The sequence below is a fragment of the Toxotes jaculatrix genome, chromosome 19 (assembly GCF_017976425.1).
Source record: "Toxotes jaculatrix isolate fToxJac2 chromosome 19, fToxJac2.pri, whole genome shotgun sequence".
Lineage (NCBI taxonomy): Eukaryota > Metazoa > Chordata > Actinopteri > Toxotidae > Toxotes > Toxotes jaculatrix.
This window is the reverse complement of record NC_054412.1, coordinates 1,854,773-1,881,763: the sequence shown is the minus strand read 5'-3', so window position 1 is coordinate 1,881,763 and position 26,991 is coordinate 1,854,773. Positions and strand designations below refer to the sequence as shown.

Below are 26,991 nucleotides of genomic sequence, written 5' to 3'. Positions count from 1 at the left end.
CCTCCTTAAATCAAAACACATAATGTAGATCATCATGATATGTTTCATGGTCCGTGACCGAGTGTTACTCACATCAACCCATGATCACTTTAATGTTGACACTAAACTTTTTTCAAACTTAACTCGCTCTGCCCTCGTTTTTAACCCGACACTGATATTAATCTGCTTCTGCCTGCTCTTCTGATCTCTGCTAAAGGACTGAAGCTTTGATACTGGTGTGTTTCACCTTTAGGGAATTTTACCACACACGCTATTGAATCGTCTCCTTGTTTGAAAGGCTCAATACAAATAAAGCTGCCTGGCCTGGCCTATTATTAGTACCAACTTTACTGCCAGATCATCACCACAGGTTGTCTGCATTTGCCTATAGTTGTGTCAGCTGACACACCTACGAACCAATCAGCATCATTCTGAATGTGATGACGACCAAACTGAATAAGCATTGTTTCTAACAGAGGTGCCAGTCCTTTGGGTTTTATACCACATCCTCGCACTCCTGACACAATGGAAAACATAAAAATATGACCCAGGTCTGAGATAATGATTCTGTGTGAGTGCGATTGTGTATTTGTGGAGGTGTGGAGGTGTGGGTGTGTGTGTGTGTAGCCCAAAGTTAACGTTCCTGCTGCTAAGAATATACAGCATGTTTTCCTCAACTACTATTTATAGATCTCACGTTGGGCCCCGAGACACACGTCACAGAGCCCTGCTTACGAGCACTGAGGCCACTGTGTGTGTGTGTGTGTGTGTGTGTGTGTGTGTGTGTGTGTGTGTGTGTGTGTGTGTGTGTGTGTGTGTGTGTGTGTGTGTGTGTCGCAATCAGAGTGCGAGGGAGGTTGTTTAAACCCAGAGATGAGGAAACACAAAGCAAAACTGCAACTTCAGCAGGCATGTGCACTCTGCTGCTCTGTGCTTCTGCTGTCAGGTGCTGGTGTGGTTAAGAAACGTTAAACAACGGAAACACACACATACACACTGTGTCTACTGCAGTGTTTGCAGTGCAGTTACAATGCCTTCAAGCACTGCATGTACGAGTGTGTGTGTCTCCTTTTGTGTTGTGTGTGTGTGTGTGTGTTCTCCTGTTTGCTTTTTGACAGAGTACATAAGAAGTTAGATCAAACTTATGACACCTAGAGAGGAAGGAAAGGTGCTAGTGCTGATGACTGCACTTCGACTTGGCCTTTTTGGACGCCTACACACATTATGACACTCCGACGTCACTTCCACAGAACTATTTATAAGCCTTTGTGTCTTTTTAGGAACAGTGTGGGTTGCTTTGCATCGGTGACTCACTGAGTGGAAGGAGGAGGGAGGGCGGGAGGGAGGAGGACGGGGTGGAAAAGGCGAAAAGCACAGATGGATTCCAGTGTGAAGAAACTAACTGAGCAATCAATGACATTTGCATTCGCACATCAGGCACCTTCTTTACAACTTAGTGAGTCTTCTCTCAACAACAAAGTATACCATTGGCATTTCTTATTACTTTACATCACTTCAAGGTTTCAACATAAAACCAACTTATGGTAAGAGGGGGATGCCACGTTAAAGTTTAACTTGTACTTTGCCATCACTGAATTTGATTGCTGTATGAAACTAATTGTCTTCTTTTCTCTTTTATTTCGATGCAGGTCTCTTTTTCTCAGAAAACTCAATGACTTTTGAAGCAGCAGAAGGAGGATCTACAAGCACTTTTACCTAAAGAAAAGTTAGTACTTACCCTTTGATAACATTCACTATGTTGTTAACATTGATTTACACTGTTAACTTGAAATGCTCTCCGCAAGTCCTCGAACACGTTTCCCTGTTTTTCTACCCTCTCCAGATCACTCAAGGATCCTTCAGCCTTTAGATGAACTGGACGGAAAAACAACGCACAACAGCATTAGCGTGTTTACAAAATGGCGAAAGGAGAGAAACATTTCTGATGTTATCCACTAAAGCTCCCCTTTTATTTCCGCTTCCTAATTCCTGTTTCCAGCCTGGCTCTACAATCAGTCTATTTAAGCAATGGATGGGTACACACCTGTTTCTGTGAACTTGTCGGCAGCCCTCAAAGGTTCATCTATCATGTCTGGTAGATTGGGGAACTGGTAACCCTCCAGACACCCACCCTCCCAACTCCCCCGCCACCCCCTTCTCTCCTCCCTCTTCTAACCCACAGAAGAGCTTCACGAAAATGGAGGCTCGTGAATCAGCTGCCGCGGGGCAGAAATGCTCAAATAGGGAACCAGCGAAGGAGAAGGCGCCTCTGCAACGAAAGTGGGCGTCCGAGCCCTCTGCGACCACCAAACGAAGCACTTTTGCTGACCCAGAGGCAAAACACCGTGAGAGTTTGCCGTGTGGTGCCACCGGGGGATCACCACCTCAGCAGAAGTATGCAATCACAGGGAATTCTGGGAAGCTGCTATCTGGACCCTCTGCAGTAGGGGCCATAGGAGGCCCACCATCTCAAGACCCCCAAGGGCCCTTTGCTCAGGGGTTCCCAAGGGGATACTCCTACCAGCTGGGCCAGCCATACCCTCAGCACCCCCAAACTGAGCGCTTCCTCTCAGGAGCCAAACCCCAACCAGGCCTAGAGCCTCATGCCTGGCCATTTGCTGGCCAATTGCCCTCAGATGATCTGTATCCTGTAGGACACCCGGGACATACTCACCCTCATGGGGCTGGGGCAGGAAGGTTTCCCCGACAGAAATCTCCCAGTTTGCCCAGCTCCTTCGGACAGTATTCTCAGTCAGGTCCAGAGCCTGGAGAGGAAGGTTACAGCAAAAAAGAGCAGAAGCCGAAAAAGCCCGGTAAGTACATATGTCACTACTGTGGTCGAGCTTGCGCCAAGCCCAGCGTCCTGAAGAAACACATCCGCTCACATACTGGAGAAAGGCCATATCCTTGTGTACCCTGTGGCTTTTCCTTCAAAACCAAGAGCAACCTTTACAAGCACCGCAAGTCCCATGCTCATGCCATCAAGGCTGGACTCGTACCATTTTCAGAGCTAGCTGTGGCCCGCAGTGGGGACGTGGACCATGCATCACCAGTGGGCGAGGCCGAGGTCCACTCAGATGGAGAACAGAGCACTGACACAGATGAGGAAGGTGTGGAGGGCTCCACCATGCTGATGGACAAAGACAGCCCCATCCCACAGATCTCCTTTGAAGCTGACAAGAACACAGGTCATTTTCCCTCATCAAGGCACATTTTGAAAAATGAGATGACTAAAAATTTGATATACTTCTGTTCCCTAAAAGACTTAAATTCTCAGAAACCAAAACATTGGCCAGTTTTGTTCACTGTGTCAGTGAAATCAAAAGTACTGCTGAGTATGGACTTCTCTTAAAGAGCATAACCTAAAATATTAGAAAAGAACATTTTGAAAAAGATTTTTTTAATGTTTTACTGCACACTGACTGATTCTGTTCATCTTTCTCGTTGTATAGGTGGCGTGGAACCAGCATATGCGGACTCAGCTGAAGAGCTGCCTGTGGGATCTATGAAAGTGCCTATCCTTATCATCCCCAAGCCTGGGGGAGTGCCCTCCACGGGGATGGAGTGCCCACCCTTTCAGGACATAAAGGGGTCACATCACATGTTGGCATCACAGGCTGGCGGAAGAGCGCATTCACTGGATGACTCCCCGACCATCAAACAGCGTTTGGCCCTGAGGCTGAATGAGAAAAAAGGCCAGGACACTGACTCCGCCATGTCCCAATCCCTGAACCTCCTTAGTCCTCACAGTAAAGGTAGCACAGACTCTGGCTACTTTTCACGCTCCGAGAGTGCAGAGCAGCAGATCAGCCCTCCAAATACTAATGTCAAGACGTACGAGGAGATTATGTTTGGTCGGACTTGGTACTACCGACCCAACTCCAGATCCAGACAGTCTATCACAGTGGGCATGGCAGGGGCAGACCCAGGCAGCCTGGCTAGCTTAAAGCAATCAGGTGCTATTGTGGACATGGGGAAGATAGCCGAGGATCATATCTGTTTCAGAGGGGATGTAGGAATCTCTGGAGATCCCAAACAGTATCCAACAGGTCCCTGTCAAAGCAGTACAGGGCTTCTGGAGCCTCCAACAGATTCTGGGCCCCTTATTAGGAGTAACTCCATGCCAACGTCCTCCCCTCCTAACCTCAGTGTCCCCCCAGGGATTAGGGGCAGCCACTCCTTCGATGAGATGATGACATCGGATGATGTGTTTTACCCGCCAGGGCTTCGCAGACTCAGAAGACAGGCGGCGTTTGAACATTCAGCAAATGAAGCCCATGTAGGAGAGGCTGAGGGCTATGGACACATGCCCAAGAATTTAGTTTCATCTCTGGGTATGAAGATCGGTGAGCGCAGCCCAGGAGTCCCAGAGCACATTGCCTACAGCACATATGGTACTAAGGTTAGCATGTCAGAAATAGCCACAAGAAAAAGGAGGAAAGAGAAGAGTGTCGGGGACGAGGAGGACAGCCCTGGACACTGTGACAGTAGCTGTAGTGGTTCGGTGGAGATGATAGGGGACTATGAGTTTAAACAGAGTAGTCTTGATGGGTCGAGGGCCACCCCGACAGGGAAGGGCTCTCTGCACAGTGCTCACAGCCAGTCTGACAGCTTTGACACCTGTGCCAGCATGTGCTCTGAGGACATCGCATTATTTCCTGACTCTGAGGGCAGGAAGGCTGCTGGGAATGTCATATCAGTCATCCAACACACCAACTCCCTCAGCCGGCCAAATTCCTTTGAGAAGTCAGAATCCTTTGAGCAGCCAGGCTATCAGCCGTCAGATAAAGGTCCACCCAGCCAGTACTCTGAGCAGTCTGACACAGAGATCTTTGAAGATGCTCTGAGTCCTGAATCTGCCCTTCTGAGGACAGAGAGCATGGAGCAGCAGCTGCAAAGTGACAGCGACCTGGCCTCCCTTTCATCTTCATCAGCTGCAGCCTCACCTGGCCAGCCTTATCACATCCCACACAAACTAGTCCGACAACCCAATATCCAAGTTCCTGAGATCAGGGTGACGGAGGAGCCAGACAAGCCTGAGAAAGACGCAGAAGCTCCAATGACCAAGGAGCCAGAGAAGCAGCAGCAGCATGTTGAGGAGTTTCAGCTGCCACAGAGGAGTGACACACTGTCCCAGATGCCATCAGAAAAGCTCCCGCCCAAGAAGAAGAGGCTGCGCCTGACGGACATGGAGCACTCATCTGGGGAATCAAGCTTTGAGTCAACCTGCACCAGCCTTTCTCGCAGCCCCAGTCAGGAGAGCAACCTGTCCCACTCCTCTTCCTTCTCCATGTCCTTTGACAGAGATGAAGGCCTCAAGTCTGTCTCCCCCACCAAACAGGTACCCTGTTATTTCCAGATATTTTCAAAATATATTTTCAAATATTTGAACTACCTCTCCAGCTGCTTTAGTTTTTCTTGTGTGCTATGCTTGCACTGGTCCTACAATGGTTATGGTACATTATCATTACTTTTACACACTTGTCACGGCTCTAACATGACTATGTTTTCATGCAGCACCTGTAAGAGACAGAGTGGGAAAAATCATGAGCACTTTTCTTTGTCATTCTGAACCAGGATGACTCGTTGGCCTCCGGCGGTGCAGTTAAGCAGTCGGAGTTCCTGACGGTACCTGGCAGCGGTCATTCCAGCCATCACCAGCAGAGAGAGATGAGGAGGTCTTCATCGGAGCAGGCACCGTGCACGCTGCCTACGGAGTTGCCTGAAATGCGCAGCAAATCCTTTGACTACGGAAGCCTGTCCTCGTCCAGACAGGGAGAGCTGTACTCGAGTGCCTCTGCAATGAAGGAACGCCGGCGTGGATATCTTGTCCGACAGGTGGCATAAAACACTCTCTAATATTCTAATGCTTTAAAAAATGGACTGGAAGTTCCCGTCGGTCACTCAGATGAACTTCCCAGCTTTAGATTGTTGTTCTTTCACTCCTCCATCTCCACCTATTTCTTTCAAATTTCCTTACACTATATTAACCTGACAGTGTGACTGCACCTATAGTTAAGGTTATAGACATCATAAAATTTTTATTTCACAACAACTGACCCTCTCTGCTCTTTACACCCACATTTGACAGGCGTCACTGAGTGTTTATCCAGAGGCGGTCGCCCAGGAACCCGGGGGTGCTGAGATGTCAATCAAACAGGAGAGTTTGGAACATGGGGCATGGTCTGGACCAACAGGGTCCCCCCACAGCAGCAGCGATGTAGCCAGCAGAACCAAGAGAGTTGGCAGCACCACTGGTGGTAAGCATTGTGTTACAGATCTAATCTATGTTCTAATTTTATACATGACTTTTTTAAGATGATGTGTAATTTTCCAGTAATAAACACACCAGGGCTGAAGCAAGAATTCATCTCATCGTTGTTCAGACATTTGTGATTCTCTTTTAATACTTTAACACAAAATTTAGTATCAGAATAAACATGGCTGTTGTTTGTTGTTGTTGCAAAATACAGCACATTCTTATGTTTCATGCACAGGTATGGGATCTCACCAACACCAGCAGCACCACCAGCATCTTCTCCAGCAGAGCATCAGTGAGGACAGCCTGCAGGATGAACCACTTTATGGCAGGTAAGAAACTACTGACTCACATTTAACTGTGAGGGAACGGACAAAAATCCGACACTATGAAACACAAATTCATGAGTATTTTTGTTCTTTCCTACTAGTGCTCTTTCAACAGGTCCTGTACTTTCTGTTTTATTTGTTATATTAAATATTACACATAACAAGAATATTCAACCTTCTCTCCATAATAGGCCTCAGCAGCATCGCCTGCAGGCCCAGAGCTCATCATCTGAGGGAGAACATCCAGGTCATGAGGTCTTGAGCAAGGAAGTAATCCAGCAGTTCCAGAGCGGTCCCCCCTTCCTTTCCTTCCAGCAACCAGGTCTGTTCTGGAGCCAGGAGGCCGGACAGACACCCAGGCAGCAGCTGGCCCAGCAGCAATTCCAAAAACACATCAGATCATCAGGCACCCTGCCCGGACACCCACCACACAAACAGCAACCGCTCCACTCCCTGCAGCAAATCCACGATCAACAGCCACATGATGGAAAATCAGAAAATCCAAGCTCGCCGATGTACCCTGCCTCTTTCTCATCTCGCGCCTCTCCTCTGTCCCAGCAGCAGCAGCAAAGCTTTGGCTCTCTCTCGTCCAAGCTCTCCCTGCCCAGTTCCACCACCACCCCTATGCTTCTGCAGCAGATCCAACCTGTCTTTGCCACCCAGAACCTGGGATCCCAGGCCTCCCTGCCTGGTATGCTGGTTCCTGTGCGGATCCAAACCCATGTGCCATCATTTGGTAGTGTTATGTACACCAGTGTTAGTCAGCTGATAGCTAACCATGGTAGTGGAGTACAAGGGGTAGGCTTAGCAAGGCTGGGGGGCGCTGACAACAGCAACATGTCTCCTCCGGTTGGTGTTGCGAGTGTCAGCAAACCACATGGAGGAATTGGAGGAGGCATAAGTGGGGCAGGTTTCAACCTGTCACACTTCCTGGGACAGACCGATGGCACAGTGCTGCGCTACCCACACTGGAAGGTTCCAGATTCACTGCCAGAGCAACGCCTGAACACAGGGATCCCTCTGTCACTAACATCAGGCACCATATCCACCACAGACGCCTCTGGGTCTGGCATTGGTGGCAGCAAGCGCATGCTTTCCCCCGCCAGCTCTCTGGAGCTCTTCATCGAGACTAAGCAGCAGAAAAGGGTGAAGGAGGAGAGGATGTATGGACAGATCGTTAAGGAGATGAGCGCCGTGGAGCTGAGTGGAACTGAGAGCAGCAGCAAGCCGGAGAAGGGGCAGGGCAGAGGTCAGCGAGCCCGTCTGAAGAGCGAAGGCTCCATGGACGATTCTGAAAGGATGTCCTCTTCTCCACCACTAAGTGACTTCCCTGTTGCCACCAAGATTGCTGTTCCTGTCCGTTCCTCTGCGCCCCACCTCCCTGATGTACCCCGGGCCGAGAGCTTCACCCCTCCCCTCCAGATTGTCACGGACCGTTCCCCGATTTCAGGTGGTCGGGACTCCCCAGAGGAGCTTGATGTGGATGATTCAGCTCCAGAGCCCAACTCTAGTCCCCAGTCCATGGTCTCCTCCAACGATGCAGAGGATACTGACAATACACAGCAGGCTGCACCAAGTAAAATCCCTGTCAGCATGCTGGTTCAGCTAGCCGCTAACCAAAGTGCAGGATTATCCGGAACAGTGGGGCAGACTCTGCTACTCACGGACGTGGCTGACGTCCAGCAGTATTTCCAGTTCCCGAGCCTGCGCACCATGAGCAGAGTCAGCTGGTGTTTCCTGAAATACACCAAACCCAACAGCACCCAGGCCGCTCTGCGTGGCTCTGTCTACAGTTCGTGGTGTGTAAACTCATACAATCCCAATCCTCTGAACCTCAGCACCAAGGCTGCGCTGGCCCTGCTGAGGTCCAAACAGAGGAGAAACACCGATCTGATGTACACAGCAGCAGCCATGTCACCTCCCAGCTCTGGAAAACTGGTGTCATCTGTGGCCTGGAAGCTGCGGTTTGATCAGGTACGTCCCGCAATCATGTAAACAGGAGATTAAAACAGTCTTCACACATGCAGGAAAAACATTTGAGTGTGAAAACAACACAGAGAAACACAATCATAAAGTGTGAAAAGATCTATTATTTATTTTCCTTTGTATCCTTCTGCTCTGTCCTCTCCTCTCTTTCCCTTCTCTTCTCTCGTCTCTGTAGTTGAAGCCGGAGCTGATGCCTGTTGATGTCAGTCATTTTGGGCGGAAGATGAAGGGAGTGATGTCGTGGGACCGTTCGAAGGAGGAGCAAGTGGAGAAGGAGGTCTCAGTCAAACAGCCCGCCGCTGAGCCGACCCGCATCAAGATCTTCGAAGGCGGGTACGTCCAGCAGACGCACACCGTCCAGTAAATGAGGCCCATTAAAAAAAGATTGTAGTGACTGAGATGAATAGCACACAGTTTAAAAGCTGAACCACAGACTTGACATTTGCCTTTTTAAAGAATTTAAATTTGGTTCCTGCTGTTTGCCTGCGCACTGTGGATCACTTACACAGACACTGAGTTTGTTTCGTCCTTCTGAGACCAGTGGGGCAAAGAGCAGAAAGCAGATTGAAAGTCCATTATCTAAAGTCTATATACGTCTGTTTACTTTCCTGTGACTGAGAATGGACTTTACTACTAGAATATAAGCAGCTGAGACTATCGTCAATCGTCTGAAAAAAATCACATAGATAAGCCATAAGTAGAAATTCACATAAAGTAATTTCTATTAATAGGTGTAGTGTTTTGTGTTTTGCAGTGATCGTATGAATTCCAGACCCTTCAGATGCTAAATCAGCATTATCCATGCCAAAGATTGTTCCTGATAAACCCAAACAAATGGGGGGAAAATTATTGTTTTCATTTCAGTTACTTGTTTGGTGTCTTTGTCAGCACAAACTCAAATTGAGTTTCGTTTACATCTGGTGCACAGAAAGCAGTTTAGTTGAGGACTTAGTTGGTTAGATTTTGACAGTAATTGAGATCTGGAATTTCTAAGATTACAAACTGAAACTGAGAAGGCTGGAGACCCGATTCCAAACCTTAAACGCACTTTTCTGAGTCAAGAATCAATCAATCAAATCGCTGATTAAAGCAATGTCTGAACTTGACAGCAAGCTCAGCACCGCAGGAAGTTTTTTTGCTCTCTCTTATTTTTAGCAGGCACAGAATTATCTGTGATAGAAACATTTTTATCCAGAACTAATCACAACAAGGTGACAAGGTGCTTTATGTGAGCAAATTAAGAATTTAACGCTAAAACAAGAGAAGAAGACGACAGCAGAAAAAAATGGAAAAAGGAAAGGGATGTATCAAGCAATTAAACAGTGAGACAAACAAAACCAGGCTACAACAGAAGGACAGAAATAAATTAAAATAAAATACACCACACACTAGAACTGATGCCGAAAACAATGGCTGATTGAAGAGATGTCAGACTGTCAGGAGAAGAGCTGCAGAGCTGAGCTGTGGCAGGAGAAGCTCGAGGATCTGAGGCCGAGTAAGAAGCTCAGATACCTGAACTCCTCTACAGCTGCTGCTCTCCGCTCACAGAGCGAGACAACCGGGGCCTCAGACTCACAAAACACTGAGCTGTCTGACTCCTTTCTGTCCTTTTCTTAATCCCAACAGCTCAATATTCAACAAAAATGAACACCGACGACCTCTCTATGAACTTCTACGACATCTGTTTCATCATGGTTAATCAGAAAATCTTCTTAGGTATATGAAAAAAAAAAGACTTATCCTTTTTACAACCTATTCTTTGTGCTTAATTTGTGCCTGTGAGAGTCAGGCCAAGAGCCCGAGCCTGGTAAACCCATCACAGGCTGACGACTTGAGCATCGCTGTAATTGGACGTCGACTTTCATAATTCCTGCGCTCACTTTTATGAAGTGGTGTGAAGTGGGATCTGTCCCTCATTAGCTGTATTTTAACAACTTTTTCCACACAGTTTCTCAGCAACTGTGATATTTATTTATTTTGTTTATGTTATTAAGAGAAGCAGGATTTTATACATACAGTTTTTCACTTTATTAGATTTCTTGTGTTTTACTTTGTGTTTTATCTCACTCTGATAATCACACAGTTTGTGAGATGTCTGTATATAGGTATCAGTACTCAGATATAATATCGGCACCCTCAAATTAAATCCATACATAGTTTTAGAGATCTGATGTGCGGTGAGATAGTTTCCCATTTGATGAATGTGAGCCACGAAGCAATAGCAATGAATTCAAGAAGACCCATAATTATTAACTATGGTGTTATTAACGTACACATGTACTTTAAATGTGCATTAAATGGTCAAATAAAGGCTGCGTGAGGGAGTTAAAGCTACAGACCCCCGCGGCGAGAGACATTCCTACGGTATCATAATGTTTTATAGTCTTACAGTAGAGCCAATAAGACCAAGGTTAGTGAATGGAACAGACGGTGCAGACACACAAACATGCAAATATGCCCACACACACACACACACACACACACACACACACGCTCATACAGGGAGTTATTAAATGCAGCAGACAGTGAAGTAATTCTCTTTCGTCCCCAAAGGACACTTTAGAAGCAATAAGTGGATAAAAGCATACAAACAGGGGGAACAGGGAAAGGCACACACACATATACACACATGCACTCATATAAACAGTATGCATACAAACAGACTCACACAAACACACAACACAAAAGCTTGTAAAAGAAAAAAAAAACACAACAGGATTGAAATCTTTCGAGATGAAAGAAATCCATAAAGAAAACAGAGAAAACAAATCCATCCCCGGCTTTACCTCTGCGTCCCTTTAAAATTTCAGTAAGCGTATCTGCTTTATGATCTTACCGTGTGCGGTGAATAAAATAGAATAAAACAAAATAATCATCATCATAATTCATTTTCATAACTGGCCGCAGCTGTGTAAATGTCTCGACTCAGACGAGCGTTCAGAGGTATTTCCCACTCCGCCGTGCAGTTGAAAGACAAATTTCCCCTCGCTGATGCAGGCGGAGCGTTTGATGTACCTGATATTCGACCTCCTTCAACACATGAGGCCCTGAACTACCCATTACCCACTGCTCCAGCCACTGCAGACAGGACAGGAAACGACACAACTCACCAGCCGTTTTCACTATTCCACCACAAAAGAAAATAACTTTTTTCGTTAAAAAAAAAAAAGAACCTGAAAGTGATGCTTCTGCGGCGGGGAAAAGACAGACGAAATTTACCAGCGTTTGACTGGTGGTTGGTGGTAATTTCCCTCCATGACAGACAGACTCATGCAGACATGCACTGATCCTGCTGCCAAGTGTCCGCTGTTTCACTCAAAGCCTCATTTGGAACAGAAAATCATGTCTGACAGTGATGTTTAAAAAAAAAAAAAAAAAAGTCCTGTAAAACAATAAGTGGGACCGGGAGGCGGACTGTGGTTATCTTTTTTTAGACAAGAAGGAGAAGTATAAAGACTAGAACACAAAACCCAGAGGTGGAATGCTGCATTGGCTCCCGTTTTAACTTGTGACCCCTTAAAACAAAGAGATCTGTACTCCAGCTGAATGTGTGTGTGGGTTATGACCAGGTCAACTAAAGAGGGAGTCTTTTCCCAGTTTGATGTGAATAGTTACTGGAGGCGTGTGCAGGTGAAAAACACCGTGATGAGAGGAACATCTGAAAAAGTCATGTGTTCATGTCGTTTTCTGTTCTTCTGACATATATAAAACCTGTTAATCATCTTCAGACTCCTCGGATTAGTTTGACTTTATGGCTCTGATTATACATCAGCGCAGCCAAAGTTTAGACCAACTGCATCTCACAGCAGACATGTTATTATCTGTGTGTATGTGATCTGATGAATAGTAAGAAATTGCAGCACAGAGGTGCCAAAGATGTCTGAGGTTATTTCGTTCAGAGATGGTCAGGACGGTTGTTCCTGACCCGGGGAGTAGATTGCTTGCGTGTTGTTGTCAGAGTGTATGTGTTGCATCCAGATTGATGTCACGCTCTCTGAGCCCTTTCAGGTCGTTTTCTCTCGCAGCTGCATTTCAGCAGAGAAAAGCCTGATTTCAGCAGAACCTGTGTGTCAGCAAGTATCTACGCCTTAGAACGCTACAGCGAATCTGTCCCAGCTGCAGGGCGGCTGACCGTGACCTCTGACCTCTCTGTGGAGGACACTGAGAGAGAGAGAGAGCGTTTCTGTGAGGATCAGTGGTGTATCCAACAAGAACGGAAAACACAGTTTCTCTCTCCCTGTCTCCATTAGCAACCTGTGCTGATGGTTCTGCTTTTGTGTATTCTGTGAGTTTATTGTCGTGATGTGTTGTGGCGCTGCTGTGGCTATTTTTACATTTTCCTGTAGGGACTAAATAAAGTCTGGTGAAATGAAATAAATCCCAACCTGCTGTGGTGGAGCCGCCCAGCAGCTTTAGACCTGGTCTGAGTCTATAAATGAATCCAGTTCCAAGTCTGAGTAATGATGAAGGAATAAATAATTAAAACACTCTCTAAACTGGTCGACTTCAGTCTTACTGAAACATTTTTAGATAGGTAAACAATACATGTTAAACTTCAGATCACAATATGAACAACGACAGTTTGTCTTTGATGTTGTTTGTGTTCTGTAATGATAATCTTTATGCTTTGTCCAGGTCTGTAAATGTAAATGCTTTTGTTTTTATCACTAAACTTAAAACATAAATATTATTCTTGTTATTCAGACTGTTTCATATGAATTACACTTCCAATTTTACAGAAAGAATCAAGATTAAAAAAAAACACATCACCACAGAGTCTGTGTTACTTGTTCTTTCATTCAGGTACAAATCCAATGAGGACTATGTTTACGTTCGTGGTCGTGGTCGAGGGAAATACATCTGCGAGGAATGCGGCATCCGCTGTAAGAAACCCAGCATGCTGAAGAAACACATCCGAACGCACACCGACGTCCGGCCGTACGTCTGCAAGTTCTGCAACTTCGCCTTCAAAACCAAAGGTGGGACTAATTTTTCCTCACATTTAAAAAAAAAACTTTTTTTTTAAGACTTTGCTTCTTGTCAGGGAAGAAAAAAGAAATTTCATCATCAAGGTGCTCTAAACCTCTTCACTGAACACAAGACTAATCACATTTGTGGGAGCTGGCAGCTTTTTAAAGCATTTTTTAGGAGGAAGACTCATCATCAGAGCTTTAATTGAATAATTAAACCCTAAAATAGAGAATGAAGTGGTTAAATGAATGAATAAAACATGCGGAGAGCTGTTTTCTGCAGCTGTGGTCAGACAGGAACAGGAACCTTCATCATATCACAGGATGAAGATGTTGATTCGCTGAAATCTGATCTTTAATAAAAAGCCTTTATCTGCCTGATGGACTTTCAGAGTGGTATGTGCAGTATATGAATCTGAGTTTGCATTTAACCAACTGAAGCTCAGAGATCAGACCAGGTTTATTACATATAAATTATATGTAATTTGTAAATTCTTGCTCTTTTTTTCTTTTACCGCTTCGTTTTCCATTTCACTCTTTTTCTTTTTCACCCTTGTGTTGATGCAGCCAAACAAACTCTGGTTTCCAGTACGACTAGTCGAAGGGTCATTAAATGAAGTGTGTGTGTGTGTGTGTGTGTGTGTGTGTGTGTGTGTGTTTTGTAGGAAACCTGACCAAGCACATGAAGTCTAAGGCTCATATGAAAAAGTGTCTGGAGTTGGGAGTCTCCATGTCTTCGGTTGAGGACACAGAGGCAGACGAAGGAGGTAGGAAATACACACAAGCGACTAAACCACACACACACACACACACACACACACACACACACACACACACACACACACACACACACTCTCCAGGAGCTGCAGTGACATCCTGCTATCTTGTTGAGTGCTGCCTGCAGTGTCTTTGGCTTGGTGCAGTCGTACAGGGACAATTAGTGTAATGGAAAGCAGAGCTCATCCTGACAGCCAGGGCTCATGTCAGACAACCACACTTGACACAAAAGCTGCCTTAAAAAAAAAAACAAAAAAAAAAACAAAGCAGGAAGAAAAAAAATATCCGTCCACCATTTGAAGTCTCTTATTATATTAAAATTTTCCCACGAAGGTCTCCAGGAACAATTTTAGAGTCAGAAATGTTATTTTCCCTCAGTTACTAAGAGATAGCAACAAATATTTGCCGCTGTTCGCCTCCGACTGCCGACACAGTGAGGTTCATGTGTTAAAGCCAAGAGTTTTAGTCCGGCATCCCATTAATCAGCTGATATGGAAATAATGTGAAAATTATTACTGGGGAAGATGTTGTGGGCTGAGAGGGGATGAATGTGATTTCCCATGAAATATTCACAAATAATAAATTCTCCTCAGACGTCTCGTCTGAACAGATGAGCGGGGTTCGGTGTCCCGTTAATCTTTTGATGACTTGATAATGAAGCTGGAAATTAGTGGGATTAATTTAGTATAATTTAGAGTTTTCACCATTAATAACAACAACATTTCCATTTGTCTCCGAGGGCTGCATGGCTGCAGCGTGGTTTGTAAAGAGCAGGGTGGGTCAGATGTATCCTTCATGTCATCTTTATGATGCTGTTTCTAAATGAAACTGCTAACCGGTTAAATTTAGACACGACTTCTTGTGCCATGAAACTGCTCCACACCTGCAACGAAAACATCTCCTCCATGTTCTCCACGTCTCTTTTTGTTGTCCGGTCGTTACATGTGTTGTTTGCAGTGATATTTCTGTTGAAGTCCAAACCCATCAGGAAAATATGTATAAAAACATAATTCATATCGAACAGTTATTACCTTGTATGTCTGTCTGAAGGTTTTGTAAAAACATGACCCAGTTTCTCAGAAACCTGAGTAAACAGCAGTAAAACTCAATCGTGAGGCAGCTTGCGTCAGTTTTGACAGAGTTACAGTTTTATTTGTTTCTTCAGTCATTGACAGTTTATTTATTTATTTATTTTTCTGTCATGAGTGGGCAGCCATAGGCCTTTCTTTGCTACCAAGCAGCCATTGTTTGCTTGTATTGTTGATGACATAAAGGGCTTTGAAGCCTGCTGTACCTCATTGTTTTAAACCCCACAGTTCATTCAAATCAGTCACTACGAGTCGACGCTGTGCAGCCAAACAATGTTCGAACAGGAAGTGGAGATTCCAAAGTTTCCTCCTTTTCACGTCAGGCTGGATTTTGGGCAGAACTTTATTAAATTTATGGACAAAACATCTGGAATATGTCGATTTGGTTTGAACATTTCACTCACTGTAACAAACTCACAGAATATAAACGACAGACTTTGAGGATTTTAACGACTTTTTAAGGCAAAACAAAAGTAGGGAAACGCCTTGTTAAGGTGTCAAGAGCACGAGCTAAACGCTCATAATACAGTGAAATACGTTTCCGTGCTTTCAGTCCGGAAACTAACTTTTAGTCATTTGCACTGGACGGTGAAAAAAAGCACCAACCACTTTTACTGTGAGCAGGTGTTTCAGAATAAAAACCACCAAATGGAGGCTGATTAGACAAACTCAGCTCCTGTGGATGAACGAGGCTCGTTCCTCATATTGTACCAACATCTGACTGGTAGCTGGTGGTAATTTCCCACCATGTACACCACCAAATTAAATTTTACTTCAGTTGACCCCTGCTGTGTGTGTTGGCTCGGCATTTAATTGGGACACAAACCCACACATGCACAGGGGCTTTTGGGAAAGAGCGAGCTACAGAGAGTCAGTCAGTGAGTCCGTGAGACATAAACAGCTGCGGTTTGTGAAAAACTGTTGTATATAAGAGACTAACTGGAAAAGTAGTGCAGTGTTAGTGGATCTGATTTCCGCTCATAGCAGTCGTCTAAATACAATTTATTAACTCCGAACGGCTGCTGCTTCTCCGCGCTGTGTTTGGGGGGAAGTCCAGAAGAGCCAAATAAAACTGATGGAAAAATGAAAATAGGTAGAAAAGACTTTTTTAAAAAGAGAGGTGCAGAATAAATGTATCACATAAATATTTTTAGATTTAGTTTTCAGGCCAGAGGAAGGTTCAGTTTGTGCCTTTGTCAACTCTGACTCTGTGACTCTTCCCTCTGAAGCATCACAGCAGCAAACAAACTGTTTTCTTTTGTTTTTCCACTCAGTCATCAGCCAATCAGATATATTTTGTAATAAAGTCTGACTCAGCGTGATGGTTGGTCACCTGCCAACAGTAACTTCGCAGCTACTGTACAATAAGACTTTGCCAACATTTGACTGGAGTCCATCCTGCAGAGAAACCCGAGCGTCAAGGGTTTTGTCTCAAATAACGTAGTTTTATTGTCTTTTATATTTTATTGCTTTGAGCTGGTGGGAATGTGGTTTCAGAGTTGTTTTATTTCACATCTAAACTCTCTCTGTCACCACATATTAATACAAACTGGTTCTCTCTCTGCTTCCTCTACTTTCTTACTCTCTTCTTCATCATCTTTTGCTTCTTCCTGCCTCTCCTGCTCTTCATCCTCTTCTTCCTGTTCCCTTCTCTCTCTCTTTTTTTCTCATCTTCTCGCAGATGTCGGAGATGAAGGCCAGAGGTCTTGTGAGAAGGTTTCCAGAGAGCCGATGGCGGAGCACCAGTTCTCAGATGCAGACGACTCAGAGGGTGGAGAGGAAGACGGGGATGAGGTGGACGACGAAGATGACGAAGAGGACGACTATGATGGCGACTCCACTCCAAAGACCCGTTCGCGCTCCACCAGCCCACAGCCTTACGGCCTGCCCTCTCTGTCCATCACAGCTGTGGCCGCTTCCCACCCTTCTCCTCACCTGTCTCAGAATTCTGCGTCCGACCTCCTGGGAAACACCAACAGGCCTCCGCTGTTTGGCTACTTCACCACTGTGCCGAGTATCCAGATCACATCGCAGGCTCCGCCCAGCGACCCTGCTGGGAGGGAGCGCAGTCAGGAGTACCAGCGAGGCCTGCAGAGGACGCCGGGTAGCAGGCTGCTGGTTCCACCCTCCTCCTCCTCCATGGAAGAAGACCTTCCCATCCCTTCCCCAGACCTCTCCTCCCCCTCCTCCCGCCTGTCCTCGCCCGGGCTGGACCACTCCGGGTGCCCGTCCCCCATTTCTCCTTCCTCCTCACCCTCAGCCCGCCGGTACCTCTCCCCACGCCGTGACCTCTCACCCCGTGCCAGACACCTCTCACCCCGACGGGACATCTCTCCTCTACGTCACATCTCCCCCAAGCGAGACCTGGGGGCAGCAGGAGGGTACCGGAGAGACCTGTCCCCCAGGAGAGGGCACCTTTCGCTGCTCTCCCCTCTCTCTCGACCCACGTCTCCAGCAGGAAGAGACTACAAGCGTGACCTTTCACCACGAGGCCGCCACAGGGGGGTGATCCGGCCTCTTTCTCCTCGCCGAGGGCTCCACCAGCACCTTTACCACCAAAGGTGAGGATGACCTGGCTGATTGAATGATGACTGCTTCTATTTTCCTCTGTAGCAACTGATGTTGAGCAGCTGGTAGAGACCAAATACAGAGCTAAAAGAGAGGGAACACTGGACTGTAATCCCAATTTTATCATCAGTCACTAATCAAGATATTATAAAGATAGTATGAAGAAAACTCATCCATTTTTCATGACATATGTTTGACAGCTGTAGTTTCCAAATTAAGCTGCTGTTCATATTGTATCTGGAAACAAAATGTTAATAACTAAAAATAATTTATAATTAATAATTTTTTATTCTATTTGTGCGGACAGCTCACATTTATCAGCTACTGTCCGTGTCACTTATTCTGTTTCACTCCACAAACTGTCAGCACTTCATGTGAAACAGATAAAAGTTTTACACTTGATGGAGATTTAACGTGGTGCGTGCGTTTGTTCGTGACTTCCAGCCAGCAGAGCGGAGCGAGGGGCCTGAGACCGAATCATCAGACTGCGGCGCTGGGTCAGGGAGAGTTCGGGTCACTGGGACGTCGCAGGACCAGCACAGAAATGGAGACGGTGAGGGTCTGATCTCGTTTAGTCTTCTAACTGTCTGTGTGTCTTTGTTTTTTGGCACACTCTAGTGGCTTTAAGCCACAACTGAATCTCTGGACTTCAGGTGAGTTCATCACCTACACTGTGATCTGTGTGGTTCTTAGACACTGGTTGTTTCATCGGGTTAAATCAACCAAACAGTTAATCCATGTTTCTTTGGACAAAGCGTTGCTAGCTACAGTTTAAGTTTGACATTTTGCTCAAAAATTTCAGTTTGTTACCTGCTGTTTTTATTAAGCCCGGCAGCAGAGCTTTATTTGGAAAGTTGGGGTGAACCTCGAGTTGTTTTTGTTGCCACGGATGGATTTCTCTTTGCTGTTCTCACTTTATATCCTTCTGCTGAAAAAAATCTGCTCCTTCTTTTTAAAAACAGACTAAAGACATTAAAATAATGAGTGTTTTGCCACAAACATTTGCCTCCCTAAACATTTCAAATGAGCCGCACGACCGTTTAGGTGCTTAACTGTGCAGTTTCAGTGCAGAAAACCTGAAGTAAAAATGAGGAAAGGAAAGGACGTGAAGAGAAAGAGGGAGCAGAGAAAGACAGAAAAACTGTCGGACAAAGTCGGGAGAAGAAAATCGTCTGGCAAACAGAGCAGAAACATTCAGAGAGGATGAGGGAATAAAGAGCGAGTCAGTCAGACTGAGAGTGTTAGAGCGAGGGATGATTGAAGATAGGGCTGCTGGGTTTTGGTGGTAATGGGATCTTGGCTGGCGGTGGTGTGGTTAATAACACGGCTGTTTTTCTTCTTAAGAGCCCCACTTCAAACTCTGGCTTCTGCTGCTGGTCCCACTTAAACAAAGCGTGAAGCAGAGACTCGGCTTTGATAAGCGACCGTTCTTCAAATGATAGATTAATGTTTTAACAACCATTTCTCAGGCACAAGAAGTTTGACTGAGCCTTCGCTCTCTGTTTTTTTTACCAACACCTGCTGCCCAGCACAACCACACACTTCTGCTTTTGCACTTTTCATCACAGCTTATTAATTTATTTAGTTACATAATATTTGTTTTTTCATCTCACAGCCTCGAATGTGTGTTTATTGTAACTAGCTTTATATTGTGGGTTTGTGTTTTTAGACTTAAAAACGAACTCAGAGGTTTCCTCACAGTTTTTGTGGAAGAAAACATTTTATCCAGCTCTGATTCATGATTACATCCACTGATGGTAGAGTACTTCAGTGACCCCCCCCCCCCCCCTCTTGTGTTTCCAGGAACATAGTCCAGGTTCACCATCACCAGGGGAACAGGACCAGGCCAGTAGCTATGGAAACCAGTCCAGCCCACCTCACCAAGTCCTGTTCAGTCATCTTCCACTCCATTCTCAACTCCAGGTATTTAATTTACCTTGTGCATGTTATTTTATTTGTACACTTTAGAACATGTGACCCAGTGAAGTGCAGCCGTGTGTCTCACTGTGATAGTTTTGGAAGCAGTGAATCTTTATGGTTCAGAGGAAGGAGATGCATCGGACTTTCATAGACACACTCGTCCTTTAACAGGTGACTTAAACTACAGTTTGAATTTCAGGTGCGTTCGCCCTACCCGATGATCCCCATCGGAGGGATCCAGATGGTACACTCCGTCCCTACGTCCGTCACCACCCCTCTGGCCCAGCAGGGGGTGCAGCAGGCCGCGTCCCACCTGGCGCTGCAGAAGAGCACGTCAGAGGACTCCACCACCAGCGACGCTGCCCCACCACATTTCGCCTCCCTCATCGAGAGGGGAGGACGACGAGGAGGAGGAGAGTGGGTGAGGGAGTCATCATCGCCTCACCCCTCCTCACAGGAGAAGGAAGGACGGGGGGTGAGGCAGGAGCAGGAGGAGGGCATCCAGACCTGCACCAAGGCCATTGCCTCACTCTGCATCGACTCCGAGGAGCCTGCAGAGAGAGGAGGAGGTGGAGGAGGCAGAGGGGATGAAGGGAAAGATGGAGGCAGAGCTCTTTCCTCCTCTTCCTCCCCTTCTGTATCGTCCCCCGACTCCCAACATCAACCGCATCGCTCACCATCCATCTCCATGTCGCCGCCATCCCCTCACCCCTCGCCATCTCCTCCTGGGATTCAGCACTTTAGCGGCCTGGAGCTCAGGCCTCCCCACCCCTCCATCCCTTCCTCCCCTCACTCCTCCTCCCCGTCTTCTTCCTCCTCCTCTCCTCACCCTCACAGCCCCGGATCTGACACCCTCCAGCCTCCATCAGCGTCCAGACCTCTCAAACTGGAGAGAGACAGGGAGGCAGAAAGCACAAAAAGAGGCAGAGACGTGTCGTAGTGCTGCAGAAGAAGAACAAGAGGAGGAGAAACATGGATTTCTTTTTTTTGTTTTTGGATAATAGGAAGGGATGAAGTGCAACAGAGAGAGAAAAATGACTTTTGCACACTTTACACACATATTTCTTCTAATTCAGTTGATACATACACACACACACACGCTCTCTCTCTCTCATACATACATACAGTGCATACAAAGAAACAGCTCTTGTCAAAAAAGGACTAAAACTCAAATGGACTTCTGCAGCATGCTGTACACATGCCTGTTTTAACTGGGGCCTGCTATCAGAGACTTTCTTATTTAAAGATTTTAAAGAGGATTTGCATACGGTTACACATGTACGGTAACTCTGACCAACACATGAGCCCGACCAAACTCTGCTAAAACAAAAGGACTCTGTTTCAACGGTACGTCAAAAAAAAACAAAAAAACAAGACAAACAAACACAAAAAAAATCAGACAGCTACGTGTGTGCCTTTTCTTTCATCTTTTTTTTTTTGCTTATATTCTTATGAGCAAACAAAGCAGGAAGGTAAATGTAAATATAATACTATCACGTTTTGCGTATCAGCTTTGTAATAAATGCAGGCCCACCCTCCTCCTTTCCCCTCTCTTCCTCCCCCTCTCTTCCTCCCCCACCTCCTGTGTTTCTTTCTTCTCTTTTTTTTTTTGGTTTGGTTTTTTGGACACCTTAAAAGTCTCGACAAGCGATGTGAAGTTATGGATATTACTATTACGTATGGTTGCACTAAAACATATTTTTATATGAGTGAAATTTAAAAAATGGCTTTTTTTGTGTACAGCAGCAATTCTATAATACTATTTATTATTGTTACCATGTTTCATAAATTGTACATTTTTTCTTAAATGTCGTGGATGCCTTTTTTCTATGTAAAGCATGGGTTTTTTGCTATCGCTTACATTAGGGCGAGGATATGTACACTGTAATATGGCTTTATATGTTAGACCTATTTATATACGTCTAAGTGAGCGCCCTCTACTTGGAGGTATATACACATAGAAGTAAGATTTACCAGAATATTTACCCAGCATATGAATACATACAGTATATAGAATCTATCTATCTATCTATCTATCTATCTATCTATCTATCTATCTATCAATCTATCTATCTATCTATCTATCTGCACTTAACATTTAGAATGACATTCACATTACAGTTATGGTAGTTTGCTTGTACATTTTCTCTGCTGCTCTTTGCCTGTCCCTGGTTGTGATTTTCCTTGTTTTTTACTTACTTATTTTCGTGGTATTATCTCTTGTTTTTGTTTGGATTTTTATGAGGCACAGACTTGCTCTCAGCATTAAGTGAATGAACATGCCTTCTTGCACCGTGGCATTCTGCCCCCCCCCCCACACTCCTCCCCAACACCAGCCGCCAACAGCATTCGAGACAAACATTATTCAAATTAAAGGTAGCTCCACATTCTGTCACATGACTTTGCTTGAATTCATCCGATGTCTAAATGGGGAAAACATTCCAGTCTGTGTAAATATCCAGTCCCGCCCCTTCCCCAAGCACACACATGCGTACATACATTTCTTCGGCATTGATGCACATTGTGGTCGTGGCAATCAGCCCGCTGAAACTCTTATTTAATGGCTTTAGTTCTGGGGACACAAACACAAACGCCAAACAGACAAATGCACCTTATATTTCTTCGATGAAAGTCCCAGCACTCTGATCAGTTTTTTGCTAAAACTTTGAAATGGAAGTGTTTAGGTGGAGAATTGCTCTGCACTCTGAACCCTAGAACTGTCAGAAATAATAATAATAATGATAATAATAATAATACTTTTAGCAGTTGTGGCACTGAGGCTTTCTGCAGTGCGGCCTTTCTGTGATCCCTCCTCCTCTCCTGGATATCCCTTTTGTAGCTAAGCAATACTTAGCCAAAACTCTGCTCACCAGCAGGGAGTGTATCTGTTGCAAGGCAACAATAGCGTAACTAAAAATCCTAAAATCAGGAGAAGAAGGGAGCAGTGAGGGGGTTGTGGTGATTTCAGTGACACAGCTCTTTTCTCGTTTTGACAGTTTTGGGTGGAGTCGGGCAGGCTGCAATGTGAGTGTGTATCTCTGTATTCTGTATCGGTGTGTATTCGACCAGTATATCCTCTTCTTACGACTTTTTTCTATTTCGATCCTCCCTCTGTTATGTACACTTATCATGACGACGATGATGTCTTTTAAAAAAAAAATCTCTTTCTCTCTTTCAAAAATATCAAAGCACAAGTCATTGTATAGAAATGACAACAGTACAAAAAAAGGACAAAAAAAAGGTAAACGTGCATATAAAAGGGTAACTTTTGTGATGGTGTTCCGTGGAATTAATACAAATATCATGTATGACCCCAGTTGCAACGAGGAATCGCAGTAGAAGTGGAAAAAATGGATTGTTGTTTTCAAATAAATATGAATACAATAATTTGTCTGTGCAGCTTTTTTTCATTGTGTTAACAGGACCAGTGTTTCATCTGCACCCAACTCTGCAACTCCCCTCGGCTAAGCGTAGAATTTTGGCCTCTCTCAGCGTTTTGTTTTGGGTTTCCAGAGACTGACTGGTGAAGAAATCCAGCAACTAGCAGCAAAAGAACCAGTTCTTTTTCTCACAAGGTCGTGAGACATTAAAACGGCTGTGAAAGAGGAGGAATATTGGACATTCGTTCATCGTTAGGCCACAAATGTGTGATTAGGTAACTCTTAGCTAACATGTTTGTCATGTGATCATATCCCAGATGTTGTGTTTATAGCTTATTCTGCTTCCCCAGAGTGTCGGCAGAAATCCCACAGAAGTCACAACAGCATTAACTGCAAAGGTTTAAGATGTCGCTGCACTGGGAATTCCTACTGCCAGATCAGGACACCTGAGCGGAGCGGGGAAGGTAAAATCTGAGGGGGAAACACAAACCTGCTGGAACATAAAGGTGAAAAAGAAGCAGCTGGTGAATCCATGTGTTTCAGAGGGGTTAGTTCGCTGCTCAGACCAACACCCACAGGGAATCAGCAGGGAAGGTCAGGGGCCGCAGAGCAAACAACGGAGGTAAAAACGGGGTAAAATACAGAAAAATACCGAGTGAAGAACAGACACGTTCCAGAGCATCACACATCAGAACTGACACACTTTGCTGTGACATGTCTTTCAGATTTGTTCACATTCTGTCTCAAGCCCCTGACGTCTCAGCTGTCAGTCAAACACATCCACCATCCTGTCCCCTCAGAGACTGAAGGATTATATTATCAGTGTAATAATAAACACAGCTCACAGTAACGTTAGCAGTCACAGCATTAGAATAACGGAAGATGCTGCAGTACTGTTGGTGTCAGCAGCAGCAGAACTACCTCAGACCTCATGCATGTGCTAAGTAGGACTGTATAAAAACTCTTTTAAAATACTCTTTGAACAAGGTCAGCTAATAAGTCTTCACCACATATGACTCTAACTGTATGAGTGTCTTTATTCTGCCTTCACTCTCTTTCTGTCTTACTCTTATTTCTAATTTTAATGTACTCCCTGTCATTAGCCATGTCCCACATATGTCTACCTGTCTACTTTTTTTTGGTGTTTTTTTTTTTTTCATTTTGACACAACTAGGTTGGTGTCAGCTTACATTAATTCTGTCAGTCTGTCCACATGTTGGTGAGTCCCGTGGCCTTTGATAGAGGATGATCAAGCGAGTTATTTTGGTCCTGATTAGTGTTTGGAGGAATCACTTTCATCACTCGTTTGTAAGGTGCAGGTGTGAGCGTAGTTTTCGTGGTTCGGCGCTGTGAGCATATGGAAATCTCCCCTGAGACTCATATGTGTTGTGGTTTTTTTAGCATGTGTGTGCGTCTGTATGTAAGTGTGTCACTGCTTTGTGTCTGTATTTGTAGGTGTGTCTGCATGTTGTATGTACGCACGAGCATAAAATTGTCAGAGCTTACAGACTGTACCTGAACATTTTGTGCAACAAGCTCCTATCAGCAAGTCACTCACTCACTCACTCAATCAATCAATCAGTCAGTCAATCAGCAGTCATCCATTTATTGTTTAGGCTTCAGGAGATAAACACCTGATTAACACCTTTGCAGGCTGTCACACACATTTTGTTGACACCTCACTGGTTGCTGTTAAAATCCAATAACCCGTTTCTAACAGTGTTCACTGCATGAAAAGAAGAAATTTACATCCAAACAGTTCTGGATATTCAGCTCTTTATATACTGACAAAATATATCATCTGTCAGTCAACATTCTCCAAAATTACAATTTGAACATTCACCATAACAAAGGTCAGGATTGCTGTTGTAGCCGATGCCCTGTCGTGTGTTTACACATTATGTAAATTTTTGGGGGCCACCTTCATGGGAAGAAGTGTCACATCCTGTTTTATTTTGGTAGTTTCCTGTCCCCAGCCCCACTCACCTGTGCTGGCTTGTGGCCTGAATCCATAAGGGGAGGCCTTTTGTCTAGGCCTCTCCTTGCAGCCTGAATGAGCAGCAGACAAATCTGCAGAAATGATTTGATTTGCGTACATGCGTTCATGTAAACGTGGACCAGAGTCTCACAGGAAACTTTACAACATCTTATGGAATCAACATCATGAAGAACGGAGGCTTTTTTTAGGAGTAAAACGAGGAACTACCCAGGATTGCAGTGTGGTGTTTGTAACAAAGTGCTTGGTGAGTGTTTGTACCTTTCATTCGTTTCATGCAGTGAACTTTTACCCTGACGTTGTGTCCATTCAGTGTTTGGCAAAGCTGTAACATTAGATTTAATCCCTCAAACATACCACAATGAAACCATCACGACCTGAACACTTTGTGCTAACGGCTCCACAGGACAGAGCTCCACATTACACTCTGTGTCACTGATGACACAAAATGGCCATTAGTGTCTGAAATCTCCATTTGCTGCTCGCTGCTGAGTAAACTCCAGAGAGCTGAGAGCTGTTCAGCGCGCTGCAGCTGACCAGCTAACTGATTAACTAGCCTGCTGACTGTGGATGTGTGTGTAGTGGAGGCGCAGGACAAGGTGTGTTCATGTTTGTTTGTTAGACCAGAGGGAGAGATGATAAACAGTGCTGAGTGCTTTGTTGTTGGTCTGTGTTTGTGTCACATGTCAACACTGACACCGTTTAACTATGCACATACAGATGTAACACACTCAGAGCAGTGTATCACCAGCAAGTGTTTATTTCCATAAACAACAGCACAAGACACAGCAGTGCAGAGCGGGAGAGAGGGATGGAGGGAGGGAGTTTCATCCTGCACCGAGTGCTGACTGAGTAAAATGGTCATCAGGCCATGTTGGTTTAACGTAGTTAAAGTTTTGTATCATTGCTGTTTTGTGTTTTATGACATGAATTGTGTCTTGTTGAGACGTTTAAAATCTGAGCTGAGCTGGAGTTAAACGAGGCTCGGCTAGAGTTTCACACGAGCTGCAGCTGAAGTGTGAAACTGGAGGAATGTCAGTGGTTTGGATTTGTGACTGAGATTAGTTTCAGATCTTGTAGCATTTACTGATTTAATCAGGTATTGATCGAATGTTGTCCTGTTTGTTGGACATGCAGGTGAACATCCGACTGGTCAGAGGACAGGTCAGCTCCACGTCGTCACTTCATCACTGCTTATTGGTAAGTGCTGAGATCTACACACACACACACACACACACACACACAGATTTATGTAAAAAATAGGACTTAAAGATTAAAATAAAAGATGAAAATCAGGTAAAACAGATTAAACGGTAGAATAAAAATGAAAGTGCAGCTATGGTGCAGTGCAAGATGTGAATAAGTTGTCCCAAATTTAACTTAATAGAAAACAGTGTCTAGAAATGACACAGTTTAAAGAAGAAATAAAAAGTTCTTCCTCTCCGTAGAATGAGACCTGCAAGCGTTCCCACTGATTAATGCAAAGACAGTGGATTCAGTCAGGAAAAAAAACATGAATGTTTTATTTCAGCTGGACTTGAAATGACTTAAATAAGGCTGTGGCGTAACTCAAAGCCTCTATCGAGAAAAACTGAGAAAAGATTGAGTGCAAAGGCAACATGGAGTCAACATGAAACCAGCAGTTTCTTTGTTTTTCAGCCCTTTTTGGCAGAGGAGCCACTCACATGACAAAAATAAAAATAAACATGAAAAAGCAGCAGTTTTCTGCAGTGGGGATC

General features: G+C 44.9%; 1 protein-coding gene across 2 annotated transcripts in view; it reads left to right on the top strand.

Annotated features, from left to right (window-relative positions):
• hivep2a (HIVEP zinc finger 2a) overlaps positions 1-23,252 on the top strand; it is an 88,183-nt gene extending 64,931 nt beyond the window's left edge. For both annotated transcript variants that reach the window (XM_041065180.1, XM_041065182.1), the window contains 14 exons: positions 1,629-1,705; positions 1,823-3,167; positions 3,432-5,320; positions 5,557-5,817; positions 6,071-6,239; positions 6,477-6,570; positions 6,759-8,541; positions 8,729-8,886; positions 13,357-13,532; positions 14,189-14,290; positions 17,070-17,949; positions 18,401-18,509; positions 19,760-19,879; positions 20,076-23,252. In XM_041065180.1, coding sequence (XP_040921114.1) covers positions 2,177-3,167; positions 3,432-5,320; positions 5,557-5,817; positions 6,071-6,239; positions 6,477-6,570; positions 6,759-8,541; positions 8,729-8,886; positions 13,357-13,532; positions 14,189-14,290; positions 17,070-17,949; positions 18,401-18,509; positions 19,760-19,879; positions 20,076-20,816 — 7,473 coding nt within the window. In that variant the 5' untranslated portion in view covers positions 1,629-1,705; positions 1,823-2,176 and the 3' untranslated portion in view covers positions 20,817-23,252. The remainder of the gene's footprint in view (positions 1-1,628; positions 1,706-1,822; positions 3,168-3,431; positions 5,321-5,556; positions 5,818-6,070; positions 6,240-6,476; positions 6,571-6,758; positions 8,542-8,728; positions 8,887-13,356; positions 13,533-14,188; positions 14,291-17,069; positions 17,950-18,400; positions 18,510-19,759; positions 19,880-20,075) is intronic.
• The last annotated feature ends 3,739 nt before the right edge of the window (positions 23,253-26,991 follow it).